The sequence below is a fragment of the Acinonyx jubatus genome, chromosome A3 (assembly GCF_027475565.1).
Source record: "Acinonyx jubatus isolate Ajub_Pintada_27869175 chromosome A3, VMU_Ajub_asm_v1.0, whole genome shotgun sequence".
In the NCBI taxonomy this organism is placed as follows: domain Eukaryota; kingdom Metazoa; phylum Chordata; class Mammalia; order Carnivora; family Felidae; genus Acinonyx; species Acinonyx jubatus.
The window spans coordinates 26341622-26356666 of NC_069388.1; the positions used below are offsets into that span (position 1 = coordinate 26341622).

At 46.9% G+C, this 15045-nt stretch overlaps 1 protein-coding gene across 10 annotated transcripts in view; it reads right to left on the reverse strand.

Moving 5' to 3' along the window:
* Positions 1–10448: 10448 nt before the first annotated feature.
* TPX2 (TPX2 microtubule nucleation factor) overlaps positions 10449–15045 on the reverse strand; it is a 60946-nt gene continuing 56349 nt past the window's right edge. For all 10 annotated transcript variants that reach the window (XM_053200109.1, XM_015084194.3, XM_027069808.2 and 7 more), the window contains one exon: positions 10449–13886. In XM_053200109.1, the coding sequence (XP_053056084.1) occupies positions 13776–13886 (111 nt within the window). In that variant the 3' untranslated portion in view covers positions 10449–13775. The remainder of the gene's footprint in view (positions 13887–15045) is intronic.

Sequence of the window (15045 nt, forward strand, 5' to 3'; positions counted from 1 at the left end):
GTTGTCTGAAAACTTCATCTTCGTAATCACTCTGTGGGGCACTTCCATCCTATTTCCTAGAATAGAAGACGGGGATCAAAAGAGTAACTTGCCCAAAGTCACTCTGCAAGGAGTGGAGCCAGAAATGTCCTTCCTTAAAGTCCAAAGTCCTCTTTCTTCCCTAAAACTTCCCCGGCCTGTGTCTTGCCCTCCTCTCCCTGCCAGGTATCCCCTTTGTGGTCTGATGGCGTCCTGAAGGTTGAAATGCTTCCTTTTAATTTTTTTTTAATGTTTATTTATTTTTGAGAGAGAGAGAGAGAGAGGAAAAGGGGCAGAGAGAGAGGGAGACACAGAATCCGAAGCAGGCTCCAGGCTCTGGGCTGTCAGCACAGAGCCTGACGCGGGGCCCGAACTCACGAACCGTGAGATCATGACCCGAGCTGAAGTCAGACGCTTCACTGACTGAGCCACCCAGGCGCCCCCGAAATGCTTCCTCTCCATGTCTGTTATTGGGAGCCCCTGGCACCCTACTTGGTGGTTCCCACAGCATGTTCTGGTTTAGCTTGAAACGCTGGACGCTCCTGCTTTGGCCTCCTTCAGCTCCAGGCTGATCCCACCATTGACAGTCTCTGGGAGCCCCCCGAGGGCAGGGGCTTTATGGTGCTCACGTGTGTCCCCAGCACAAAGTGTACTTGCCAAGTCAGTGTTTGGTGAGTAAGTGACTGACTAGCAGGGCTCCGGACGGGGTCTGTGGGATCTCTCTAGTATGATGGCCCTTGCTGACATTCCCGTGTTACTAACTGGTTGTCGGTACTGATCAGTTACTGAGTCGGTGCACACTAAGTGCCAGGCCTGACTCTGCCAAGGGCTTTACGCAGCTCACTGGATCCTCACAAAGGACTCCAGGGCCAAGGATCAGGCCATTTTAAAGGTGCGAAAGCTGGGGGCGCCTGGGTGACTCCGTAGGTTAAGTGTCTGACTCTTGGTTTCCGCTCAGGTCATGATCTCACGGTTCGTGGTTTGGAGCCCCACGCTGGGCTCTGTGCTGACAGCGCAGAGAACCTGCTTGGGATTCTCTGTCTCCCTCTCTCTCTCTCTCTCTCTCTCTGCCCCTCCCCCACTCACGCTGGCTCTCTCGAAATAAACGTAAAAGAAAAAAAAAATGCAGAAGCTGATGCCGAGAGAAGGTAAGGGACTCTTCCCAAAAGTCACACAGCCATTGAGTAGCTGCAAACTGTTCAGATTTGAATCCAGCACCACCTCCTGTCGAGACCAAAGTCCGAGCTGGGACAACATAAGCGGCTTTATTTGCTACATTTGTTACTGTTATGCTTCCCAAATAACTGGCCTCTCTTAAACTCTTGGTAAGAGGGTGAGGCCCCGGGGTAAGCAACTTTGTGACAACACATCTCCAGGGCAAGGGTTAGGAGCTCTGAGATCAGCCACTGAGGCTTGGACAAATGCAGTCGCGTTTGAGCACCTCCCTCATAGGGGGAGGTATATACAGCCTGTAGAACACGGGGAGGAGACATTCTAAGTGCTGTATAAATGTCAGTTTTTCTATCCCCATTTCACAGATGTGACAGGAAAACTGAGTCACAGGGCAGACTCACAGAGTTGGGTTTGAACCATCTAAGCCAAGGCTCAGCGCATCACCCCTCTGCCCCATTGCCTCTCCCAGGGTGGCTGGGAGCTTTAGGGAGCACACGGTATATGTAGAGCGCTTGGCACCGTGCTGGCAGTGTGATAATGTTGTGGACGCCCCAGGTAGATGGCTCAGCTGTCCCTGCGGCTCCTCCACAGGCTCCTCCACAGTCCTTCCCCCGCTGGGATGAGAGGCTGGCCTGGTTCCGGGTCCGCGGGATTGCCTGCAGCTCGCCCAGGGTTAAGCTCAGCTCTGCCAGCTGCGCCCTGGGAGTCCCCGGGCTTCTTCTCATTTGCTCTCTTGCAGGCACAGGGGAGGGGTGCGGGGAAACCTCCCAGCCCAGCGGGGGGCTGCCAGAGACCCTGCCCACCCTTAAGAAGGGGCTTTCCCGGCCTGCACCAGCTGGGCTGCCGCCCTCTCTGCCTCTACAGGGGCAGGGCAGGAAGTGGGGCAATGCCAGGACCAATTAAACCCGCCAGGGGAATTAAGGTCAGCAGGATGCAATTATGCCTGTTGGATTTAACAAGGCCAGAAGGAAGGTTTCTCCAGCCAGAGTTCACGGCTCCTTAGGCCTCTTGCCCTGGATGGCTCTGCATTCCAGAAGCCTGGGCTCCCAGGCTCACCCATCCCTGGGAGAATTGCTTGGGAGTCGAGGGGTTAACTTCACCCGGGCACTGCTCCCCTGGCTCCTGGAAGGAAATTGACCCAGCCAAGAGGCTTTAAAAGGCCCTGCTCAGAGAAGACGTTTCCCAGCCTGACCCTCTCCCTGCCTGGCTGTGATGGAAAATCCAGGGAGTTGAGTAACCTTTCTGACTCCAAAGAGAACGGCCAATTCCCCTCCAACTCTCCTGTGGTCCTGACATGGGAGCCTCTCAGGGCGGTTTTCTCCTGCCCTCTCCCACCTCGGGCCCCTAAGCCTGGCACTCTGAGAGTACTTCTCAGGCCTCTGGGAGAGGCCTGGGTGAGGCTGTCCTTACAGCAGACTCTGTTCTTCCTTCTGAGGCTGATAAACAGCATCTATGGACACTCTGTGCGGCAGACTGAACAGAGATCCCTCTGGAAGCTCCAATGACACACTGATCCATCTCAAAACTGTAGTTTCATTGCTAAGATTACATACCGAATGCTCTACTCTGTGGCAAAGACCAAAGTGGCCACTTTGGGAACACAGATGTTGAAGAATAGCTATAGAATCACCACATAGCACATTTTTAGTGAAAACTGATTGCAAAGTCATTCATGAAGTAGGATCCTTTTTTGTTGTTAAAAACATTTATTAAGAAAATGGCAGGGGCGCCTGGGTGGCTCAGTCGGTTGAGCGTCCGACTTCGGCTCAGGTCATGATCTCACGGTCTGTGGGTTCGAGCCCCGCGTTGGGCTCTGGGCTGACGGCTCGGAGCCTGGAGCCTGCTTCGGATTCTGTGTCTCCCTTTCTCTCTGCCTCTCCCCTGCTCATGCTCTCTCTTTCTCTCTCTCTCTCTCTCTCTGTCAAAAATAAATAAAACATTAAAAAAATTAAAAAAAAATAAAATGGCAAAATGTCTAGAGGGATGTAAGTATACATATTTAATAGGTATGGGAGTAGAGATGGTTTTCATTCTTGGGATTTTCCAAGTTTTTTTCGAAGTGACCATTGGTGACTCTAAACAGCTTAATAAATAATTTGAAACATATCGATACGGACACAGGTTTCTACAATTCAAGACAGAAAGGGGTATGAGCTGTATATGAGATAAAAAGACAACACAGATTGGGACTGATGGTCAGGGAAGGCTTCTCAGTTGAAGGCCTGGCTCCAACAGGCTTTCAGTACCCAGGCTCCGGAGTTGGTTTTAGATGAAGCCACCTTAGCAGGGAGCCCCGGGACTCTGTCTCTACAACCAGCATGCGCACCCAAGTCCGAGAACCCCCAAGTCAGAGGACCCGCTTTGAGGAGCTCCTGAGAGAACGCCACTGGTGTAGCTGATGAGCTCTCAGAGGCCTCCAGAGCCTGGGCCATGCTTCTTAGCGCTGATGCAAGTGGGAAGCGTCTGGAGAGCTTTTACAACTCCCAAAGCCTGAGCCCCTCCTGAGTTCAGGTCAATTAAATCATAATATTGGGGAGGTGCAGCCCAGAATGTTGGTATTTTTTTAAATCTCCCCAGAATATTCTGATGTGCAGTCCGGGTTAAGAACCACTGCTTTGAGGCTCTCCCAGGACAAGAACTTCACCTCGTTTCCTTGAAATGCCCTTACAAGTTAGGGTACAGGGGCACCTGGGTGGCTCAGTTGGTTGAGCATCCGACTCTTGATTTCAGCTCAGGTCATGATCTCACGGTCATGAGATCGAGCCCCGTGTTGGGTTCCTCCGTGCCAGGCGTGGAGCCTGCTTGGGAATCCCTCTCACTCTCCCTTTGTCTCTGCCCCTCCCCTGCTCTTGTGCACTTTCTCTCAAAATAAATAAACTTAAAAGACACACAGCTTCGGATACAATGGCGCACATGGCAGGCATTCTCTTCTGACTTTTTGTATGCACGGTGCCCCCTGTCCCAGTAACTGGGGCTCTGGGGGGTCTGGATCCAGATCCAGCTCAGGACAGGGATCAGGTCAGTCAACTTTGTATCCCCAAGGATCTGGTACAAAAAGTGGTGCCATTGTTAATAGTAATAGCCACGAATATTTATTGTATATTTACCATGTGCCGTATTAATTCCTTTGATCTTCATAGCAACTTTATGAAGTAGATACTACTATCACCCCCATTTCCAAGAGGAAACTTGAGGCACAGAAGAGTAATTTACCCAAGGTATCGGAGACAGTGTTCCAGTGGTGCTGAAATTTAAACCCAAGCCATACGGCTCCAGGGCCCCCATGCTTAATTCCTTCCCGTATCACTAAATGCCCACAGAACAAAGAATTTGTGAGTGAGTGAGTGAAGAATGTTTGGACTATGTCATCAGGTTGGTAGCCCAGGGCCTGACATTCGGTAGGTGCTCGGTAAGTGTTGAAGAGTAAATGTTCCCACTTTGGCGGGGCCCTGGGACAATGGGAAACCTTCACTTTCTCGCTCTCCCCCATCTCAGCCCAACTCTGCAGCAATAAACAGCAAAGCCAAAAATAGCCATGTAATGACGTCAGAGGAACAAGGTCATCTGAAAATTACCCAGGGCCACTGGACACCTCCCTATAGGATCAAGTAGCAGGAGGGTACCCCAGGCTGGTGCAGCTGTTCCAAGAACAGGAAACGTCCCAGGAGCAGAGTTGGAAGCACCACTTCAGGAAGGCAGGGCCAGTGGGGGTGGGGGACAATTGCAGACACATAAAAGAGTAGAAGCGAGACCCAAGTACGGAGTACAGACCTGGGAGTTGAAAGTAATTCAACTTTGCACAGGAAGTCACTCCCACCACACGATCCCAGGAAATGGCTCAAAAAGCGGGGAATGCATGTTCTGTCCCGTTGCACAGGATGGTTTCCCGGCCTACCATTGTGCTATTTATAAAACTCGAGGTCCATTTGCTAAACTGGGTTCCCATAAGATCCAGGGGGTGCTTGGCAAGCTCTGAGCGACCGCTGTGAGAAGAGGGCCCTGCCTGGGATGGTGAGGGGGCGTCCAGACGAAGGATGGGGAGTGGGCCGGGGCAAAGCACCTCCCGGCAGCGGTCACTTGGCAGTTTGACCACCCTGGCCACCATTCTGTCCTGCTAAGGCTTGTGACTTAATTGACTGGCAGCTGCCACCTCCCTGACGGGAACCCAAGCATCCAGCACGGTCTGAGAAGATGCCTGCTGGGTGAAAGGGAGGAGGGGGCGCCTGCCTCCGGCCTCTGGGATGCTTAGCTGGAGGTTCCTGCGGCAAGTGCGAGAGCTGAGCGAGGGCTCCGGCCCAAGCTGCAGCCTTCATAAGACACTTGCTCCCAGGTCCTAAGTGAAGTTGCTGGCCCTGGAGGTTGACAGACACAATCTCTTCTTCACCCAGGGGGGTCTGGTCAAGTGTCACCCGATTCCAAAAAGAGCCAGGAGCTCCTGAGAATGTCCATCCTCTGCAGCTGGCTCTACTCAAGGGATGCAACCGGGGTGGTGCAGAGAGCACCCGGGGGCAGACAGACCCGGATCCACACTGCCACCTACTAGCAGTGTGACTTTGGGGACACTCCAACTTAAACTTGGAGCCTCAGTTTCCTCATCTGTCAAATGACTTGTTGGAAGGCCCTATGGACAAGCCTTCTGCTCTCCTTTATTCTGGTAATGGAGCCTTGGCTAAGGAGATAAATACCTACTCAACAAACTCAGCAGCTCTCCTATGTCACACGAACGGATTTCACAAACGTGTCGCCCCGAGGAGCTCCAGAGGGGAAGAGTGTTCTTGCCTTCCACATCCCCTCTTGTTTGGCCTCAGCACTGAGGGTCACGGGAGAGAATGGCTACTGGCTCCTTGGCCCATAGGGACCTTTGAGTTGGGAAACCTGTTGTCTATCAGGACCTACAGGTCTCTCTCCCGGCACTCGTCCTCCCCCCTGGGAGTGCCTCAGTCCCCCGGAGGGGCCCCACATCCAGAGTCGGACTCAGGACGTCTGCAGAACGGCTAGAGAATTCACACGTCTAGTCCTGATGAGGCTGGTCTGCCGGTCCGCAGACCACACCCTGAGGACCACTATCCCGGGGACAAGTCCCCCAGCCCAAGTTGCTGAGCTTCCGGCCTAATTCCTACCCATTTTCATGAGGCCTCCGAGTAATAGAAGCGTTGTGTGTGTGTGTGAGGAAAACGCAGAAACACTCAGACCCAGGTGTCAGTACAGCGAATGTTGCAAGGGAGGGAGCTGCACAAAAGGCAAAGCTGTTTAGTGAAGGGCAGTGGGTACCGGCAGCCCCTTCTGACGCTTGTGCCAGGTTTTCTATCGCTGCAGTAACAAATCACCACGAGAAAAAAGGCTAATGAGCAAATGAGAATCAGTGAGCCTACAGTGCAGACATCAACCTCCAGCCAGGAAGGGTGATTTCTACAGGCTCAACTCAAACCCCTCTCCTTTCTTGCCTGCACAAACTCCCATGAGTCTCTCTCTGAGAGGTCTCCCTGCTCCCTTTGCTGGCTGTTAACCAGCAGCTGCTAGCCCTGTCCTGTCAGGTTGTTAGCTTTGGGTAAACAGCGGGGGCTTCTGGCAACCCCTGGTGACACATACCCACTGATAATTAATACTGAGCCTATGACTCCTGCATGGTCACACTGAGTCACATTGGCCAACAGGGATGAATAAGTGCCCAATGTGACAGTCACCATTGCTGCTCAGAGTGCCTTTGGGTCACGTTAAAACTGGGAGCAAACTGTCATCTGAAAAGCTGGAGGAAAGTCCTTTCTAGAAACATCATTCTAACTTCTATGATGAGGAGATTGAGCCTAGAGAATTCAAATGACATGCTCAAGGTCAGAAAGCCAGAAGCCACTCTCCCAATTCCTAATCTAGGACTTTTTCCACTAAATAATTTTGTGTTCTTCCTGAAGCCTGTGACAATTACCCCAAAACAATCCAAATCCCCTTGACCACGAACACTGTAAAAACTGGATTATGGTGGAGAGAAACAGAAGAGCAGCAAGGCAAGATCATTGGTTTCACTGTGATGTCCTTAAACTGCCTCAATAGAAAAACCACTACTGGCTATCCTCACATCTTGGAAAAGCCAAGGATGGGAGGGACTTCCTCGCAGTAGTCTGTAAGAATTCAGTGAACATTCTGTGCAGTCTTTAACCAGTTCCAAGGTCAAGAGAAACATCAGAAAATATGTGTGTGTGTCAGAGGACATTATTCAGGGATTAGTCCCCTGGAGTGATCTGGGCTAGATTTCCGCTTCCAGAACAACCCTTGGAAAGTCCTCAACAAGATAGCACACAGGTCTCCAACATACTTCATTGAAGTTCAAATGGCAATCCAGGGGCAGGAGAGCTCACTAGAGGTGCCCTTTTGCAGTGGTTGAGCAGGTGGCTATAGAAAAATATGAAAATGAAAGTAGGTCTGGTGTGGTTAAAACAGACAGCCTGTTAAAAATTCTGAAAATACTCAAGCTGAAAGAGCCTTACTGATCTTTCCAGTTCAATCTCCGCCTTTGACAGATGTGGAAACTGAAGTCCAGAAAAGGAGAGTGACTTATTACAAATCACCCAGCATGTCAACAACAGAAGTGAGATTATATTCCCCGCTCTTACTCTTCCCAAAAGACACATCACAGCCCCAGGTAGAGTCACTTAAGACAAAGGGTATTCTCCTTTCAAATCTGATCTCACAGGCTTGGAGATACCAATTAACTTTGTAAGTCTGTCTGCAAATGTAGAGTTTTAAGACTTTAAAATAACATAATGAGAGTTGTCTCCAGAAAGGCTTTGCCAAAGGCCAGTAAACTTTTTCTCTGGGCATGAGTGCCAGTAACATTGACATCACCTCAGCCAAAAAAAGCTTTCCATTTTGCAAATGTGTATGCCAGAATAATGCCATTAAGTGTGCTTTGGAGAGGGGTTTGTTATTTCCTTTTAATATTTTAATTACACAGCTTGAAAATGGTTTGAAACAGCCATTTCAAGTTTAGAGCCAGACATGATACATTGGAAGCACAAACAAATCTGTCCTATAAATAGACTCTAGGAAAATCCTTTGCAAAACAAGCATTTTCAACGGGGAGAAGCAAACTCAAAACAATGTAACAATAAGTGACTGTTAAAATTGGCATTTACACAGTATGCAGTAATACGGAAATATATGAGTTACTACTATGCTAAGTGAAAAACAGAATGAATATATATATGTATATATCCTTCAATGTAGAGAAACAGACCAAAGTTTTATATAAGAAAAAAAAAACAAAAAACATTATACAAAGAAGCACCAGTGCTCAAGGTGGGTCATAGATTTTTTTTCTTTTCTCCTATTACCAGGTATTTTCTGAATGGTATATAATTAATAATAAACCCCACCTTAAAAACTGAAAAAATAATTATAAAACCCACTCAAGATTTTCTGCATAGAGCAAATTCAGTCACTTTGGAGTCACTTAGCAGGTTATCTCTAGGACACTGACTGGTGTGTGTATGTGTGCTCCGAGGGGGAGCATGTCGGTGTCAGGCTAGAGACTTTTCAGCTCTTCTTACCAGGAAGCAAGCTTGAACAATGCTGCCCCAAACTGCTTTCATGTTGCAAGTTATGACCAATGACTCTATTTTGCACCTTGACCCACTTGAAAACTAGATCTCCCACCCCTGCTCCTGAAAGAAAACCTGGTAATAGCTTTGTGCCAAAACAGACCAAGCAACGGCACTTGGCCACAAATCTTAGCACACTCACATACTCGCCTGGGATGTTCTGGGATACCAGTCCCGTAACTGCATGGGTCTCAGCACAGCAGACAGGCCAGGTTTTTATTCCTTTCTGGCTAATAAAGTTTTAAGGGAAAGGGAGAGGGTAATGGATGCCTTCAGGTCAAGGTTAGGCTGGTGAAATATTCCTGATAAAACCCAGTGTTTTCTAAGGCTTTTTCCCTACCCCTCCAACTATGGTTTCTCTGGGTGAAAAGTCAGCATCTGCCAAAACCCTTTCAGGAAGCTGATACCCTCAGCACATAAGAGCCCTGCTTTGACCTGAGCCCCATGTCTTACTCTCTTGCAAGAAAGAAAATGACAAATACCATGAAACATTTTCAATGTCAGTAACCTTCTCTACAGCACTAGAAAATAGAGCGGGTATGCAAGAAGACTAAGGAAACCGGGAAAAGTATGTTTTGTCCCCAGGCTTCTTTATGGTAGCAACCACACTGGCTTCAGCTGGATAACAAATTGTCCTGGAATTCTTGGCGTTGGTGCAAACATGTCAGCTCCCTGGTTACGCCTTCGTCACCACTCAAAGTACCACACGCTTTAACCTTCCTGCTCTTTCCATAGGCCTGGGTTTGTCCCGTATCCAGGAAACTTTATATGTTGTCTAAACTGAGCATCCCAGCAGGCTGCAAGGCAGATGGCAGCTCAGGACTCAGAATGTTGACTGATTCCTACCTGGATCCACACCACCGCGCTGTAACTCAGCCTCTGCCTGTGCAGAAATAGGAGCCCAGCCACGTGGCTAACAGCTTTTTTAACTGCTACTCTCAGCAGTGAGGAACCTCCTCAGCAGACAAAACTCAGAAGGAAACTGAAAAGGCAGCAATGTCAAGATTTATCAAAGGGGATACACAGGTTTAACCAGATACTCAAGCCAAGAAGCCCCCCCAGGCTCAGCTAAGCCAGAAGGAAGTAAAAGACCAGGTGTTGCTGACCTCTCTTTGGGTCCTTGGGACCTCAGGTCACTAGCCTAGGATATCATGCAGAGGACCTAGACCCCCACTACAGGTCAACCTCCATGTCATTAGATTCTCCTAAGAGGCTTCATACTCCAGTCTGAGAGGAAGCCAGGCAGACATGCCCACGTTAGCACCTGAACCACATCATTCAATCCAGAACATAAATGAAGAGAACAAGGTACAGAGTGTAGAAAAGCAGGGCGCTATTTGCATAAAAATAAAAGGAGAGAGGAGATAGAAATATGCATATGGTGATGCGATCTCTGCAAAGGAGCACACCTGGCAGCATGATCTCTGAGGGAACCGAGCAGCTGGGAGAAAAGTGGAGAACTTTACCTTTGTAGCTTTTGAATTTTGCACCATGTGAACGTATAATGTTTCAAAGGACAAATTAAAACTAAAAACAAATGCAGAATGCTATGATCTTCTTGTTACAAAAAAAGAAAAATGCTCTAGAAATCTGTGTGTGTACATAAAAACATTCTAGAAGAATATGCAACTGTTGTCAATGAGGTACTCCTGGAAAATGAGAGTAGGGAAATAAGGAGACTTGCATGGTTTACTTTATATGGTTTGCATTTTAATTGTTTCCAAAAGACATTCGACTTTGGCAATTTTTACTTAAAAAAGAAAAAGAAAGAAACATGTTTAAGAACTGCAATCTCACCTCAAAAAGCAGTGTCTAAACTCCCCCTTTTTGTGTCTGGCGTTACTGAGTCCCATCTTATCTCGTGTTACGATGCCTTGTGCACGGGTCTCATCTCCTTTAAACTCTGGGGCAGCTGCAACTGCAGCCAGTCTACCACTCAAGCTCCACTTTCCAGGGATAAAGAACCGGTAAGGAATAAAACGGCAGTCAAGACGGCAACACAACAGTCACACAAGGACAAAGCGACCAACCAAAGTAAGAGTGAACAGTAATCTTACAAGTATGTTAATGAGCCCAGGACTATTAGCAATGGGAAACCATGACCAAGTCAAAATAACATTGAAAACAAGAGTCCTTCCCAGAAATTGTGGGAATTCTAACAATCTGCCTGTGTGCATGAGCTAGGAGATTTGCAAAACCGCCAAGCAAAGTGTGACAGCCAGATTTCTCAGTAAAACTCAGTAAATTCCTATCAGAGGACATGTTCTTTGTTTAGGAAAATCTCAGAATGACCTCTGAATGTTGAAAGAGAAGCTCCCTCTAGAATATGGCCTGAAGGGATAAAGAACTAGACTTTCTCTGTAAGATAGAAGTGGAGATTTTGAGCTTTGGAGGAAATGGGAAGCTGTATTAGAAATGAAGGTCGTGTGAGGTGGTCCAGAGAGAACTCAACACTAGGCGGACCGTGCTGAGAAGTAGACAGCCACTGGGAAGCTGGGGAATTCTGGGAAGCAGGAGGCAATGGATGTCTGTGTCTCAATTTTAAGCTATTTGCTCTAAAGTACTATAATCCCGCTCTGTTACCTCTACAGACTGTCACACATTACTACCCCGAAATGGGCGTGTCTGGGTGGGATCATCCAGACTGGGGCGTATGGGGTAGAAGGCTCCCCGAAGGTCCATAACTGTCACTAACCCTCTTTCCAGACCCTCAGCTTGAGGGCTGGATTTATTCTCGTACCTGAAAAAAAACAAAAAAAAATGGGCAAAATATATTAAAAAACTGATACCAGACGGAAATATATGAATGATTGTGAACGGTCAAAAAACTACTGATACATGAGAGGGGGGAAAGCTACAGAGGACAGACAGACACAGAGGGGACCAAGAGATGAACAGAAGGAGAAATACCGTAACAAGAGGGGACCAGAAAAAATGAAAGCCCTCCAGGGATCCACAAGAGATATGAGGACCGCGGTAGAACTGGATTTCTCACAGGACAAAGGATGGAGAACTTGGTCTCTGGAGCCCTCCTTAATGACCCTCTTTCTCTCATTCCACGTCCAATCTGTCAGCAGATTGCCAGTTACAACTTCCAAGATACACTCAGAACCCAACCGTTTCTCACCACCTCCACTGCTACCACCTAGCCCAACCTCCTATTAGCTCTCACCGTCTTGTTTCCACCCTCACATGCCCCCCATCCGACCCCAGTCTACTTTCCACACAGCAGAGAAACATTTACCATGTGACAGAAGAGAAGACAGCAACTTGCTTATGGTCTGTCTGCCTTCCTAAGAGGTAAGCTCCATGAAGGCAAGTTCTTCTATTTCTGTTCAATGCTGTATTCCCGGAGACTGAGCAGTCCCAAGGTATGTACAGTTAGCACCAAATAAATATTTACTAAATGAATTACAGAAGTCATTGTGGACCTGCATACTCAACTTCTGGGAAATGAGTAGAGGAACTGTATTTTGCATCAGTTTGTGGGTCTTCAGGAGGCTTAGAGATCTGCAAATCACGTCTTGGCTTTGTCATCAATTCATCCATCACTGAATCTACAATGACCTGTTCATAATGCTCACTGAATGAATAAACAAAAGGAATATAAAATAGGTTTACTGTCTTCTTGGTGCCTAGGACTGGCCTGGGGCAGAATATGGATGCTTTTATATTCCTTAGCACAGGAGTAGATAACTAGTAGAGTTCATAAATAGTATCAAGTCTAAAAGAAAATACACTACCTAACAAGGACCTAGTGAATTCTGTGCCAGCTACAAAAAATACAGAGATGACGAAGGTAATTTTTGTCTTTGAGGACTAAGAAAATTTTAGGTATCTGGGTCTCTACTAGTTTGTGAACAAGTACAAGAAACTGTTCTACTAGAGAAATATACAAGAAGCATTTGGGTGGAAGGAAGTGATCATCCTTACCTGAGGAGGTCAGGTGGTCAAGGAAGGATTTATGAAGATTTTACTTGAGTCTTATAAGGAAGTTTACCAGACAAGAAAAGGCACATTTAGGGAAGAAGGCACAGGACTGTCTGAAGGCATAATAACAAACATGAGTGCCTTCCAGAGTGGTGCCTGGGAGGCAGTTAACAAAATATGGAAGGACAGAAAAAAGTTACAAAACCTTTTCCTCTAAGAACGGAGCCTGTGCTTTTCAAAGTTCCAAAGTTCCTGGACCTTCTTCCTCTCAAAGTACTCATTTCCCCAGTAAGGTGTGACCTCCAAAGGGGCTTGACAGAATTAAAAACATCCAGTGACAAAATCAGGGAAGGGAAGACAAACATATTTATTCTACTCCAGTTTATTGGAGGACTTCAAACGTGTCCTGCACAGCATTCCCTGTTCTTATCAGCACTGATGAGGGAAGAACGTGCCTTAACAGCAGTCCTGTCCCAAAGCTTGCCGATGGCTGCCACGAGGTTCCCTGTCAGTCCATGCAGTCTTCTTCATGGTTGTGTCATTGAGGCTTCTACCCTCATAGTGACGGGTTCTGTAACACTAGATTCATTTTGTGCAGAGAAGAGGAAAGAACCTGACATACTCGTTGTTCCTCAGGTAAGCCATGACTTAAATCCTACCTTAATATTTAACTATCTTTATTTTCTGATTAAAATAGAAAAAAGGGGGAGGGGGGCAAAGAAGCAATAGAAATTATACTGTGCTGATACAGAGACTTTAAAGTCTAGTCAGAGTTAAGACTCCTATTAAAGGTCTACTGATGGTTCACAGGAAATAACTACATGGGGTCAGAGCGTGACATGCATGAGTTGAGTCTCATTATTAGTTTCAATAATGTAGGAAAACAATTCTCAACAAAACTGGAGTCCACACTTGTCAGGTATGCTCTGTTTGGTATGGGCAGGTAAAAGTCTGGAGAAATGGATTCTCTTCATGCCCTGTGGCAAGGAAAGAAGGCTCCTGGTTTGATGAAAAGAGCAGCTTCTGTTCCCAGGTGGTGTCTGCAGCTCACAGCTGAAGTTAGCAGTGGAATCGAGTGGAGAACTTGGGAGAAACGGGCACAGTCAGAGGCTGGTCACTTGACTTTACTTCCACACCCTGGTACTTGCGTATTGGATTTGCCTTGTGCACCTGCAGAGTGAGGAAAGATAAAGTTACCAGTGATAAGGATGTTACAGAACTATGCTTATAGTTGTTTTTATTTTTCCTTCTTGAGAAAATGCTTGTATAATCTTACAGATGCAAGTCAAAGAGGGGAAAAAAGAAGGCAACACAGCATAATGGAAAAGCACATGTGCTTTGGAGCCCAAGCAAGTTTTGTTCAGGTCCTGCTGGGTCTCTCAGCTTGCACTAAAGAACATCAAGTCTATCTCCAGCTTGGCTGTCTATTACTCAGGTGTTAACAGGGCTGCACACAATTGCAGCAGAGAAGAGATACCTGTTAAGAACCTGCCAAGGTACAATCTTAAGCTTACTCAGTCTTAATATTCACCAAAACCATGGACAAAAACAAACAAACAAACCAATAACCAGGAAGGGTTGCTGGGAGAAGGCCATCTCCCCTCCTGGATAGTCTAAAATCAATCCTGAATTAAGTCAGGTTAGTCGAGAGAACATTGACTGAACTGTGCTTTAGGATGCTGACATCAGCCTATACTGAGAATCGCTGTAACACCTCTAAGATAAGCACAAACACAAGAGGCAGTACCAAATGTTGAGGAAAAAAAAACCAAAGAACTGGAAAAAAGGCTGGGTTTTGTGTGTATTTCTAGAGCAGGGACTGTATGGTTTTTCATCCAATCAGCAAATGGCAGCTTAAATTTTGCCAAAGAGCTAGTCCCTTTAATAACTTGTCCCTAGAGACTTCCTGAAGCCAAAGTCCTCTCTGCCAACAGCTGTATCAGCAGCTGGCCTAGCATTTTTAGGCAAAACCTCAACAACTTATATATTTCTATATTCTTCCTTTTATTAATCATATGAAGTTCCATCTGAAACTCTTCTTCCTCATTAATGCAGTGAATGCCGCTTGCTGCCCCTCCTAGTGAAAAAGTCCTGTGAATTAAGCTTTCTTTCTGAATAACTTAATATTTAAATCATTATGTTAGTGTTAGCATGGAGGGTCACATGGACCAACATGTGCTATGACGCCAAGGAATTTGAGTCCAGTATTAAGAGGAAAATGAAAATACAGTTGCCACATTATTCCCGTCCTTCCCTACCTGTGTATTCTTGTCTAATTATAAAACCACATTGATTTTCTTAAGTCTAAAGGGAATAATAAAAATGAATA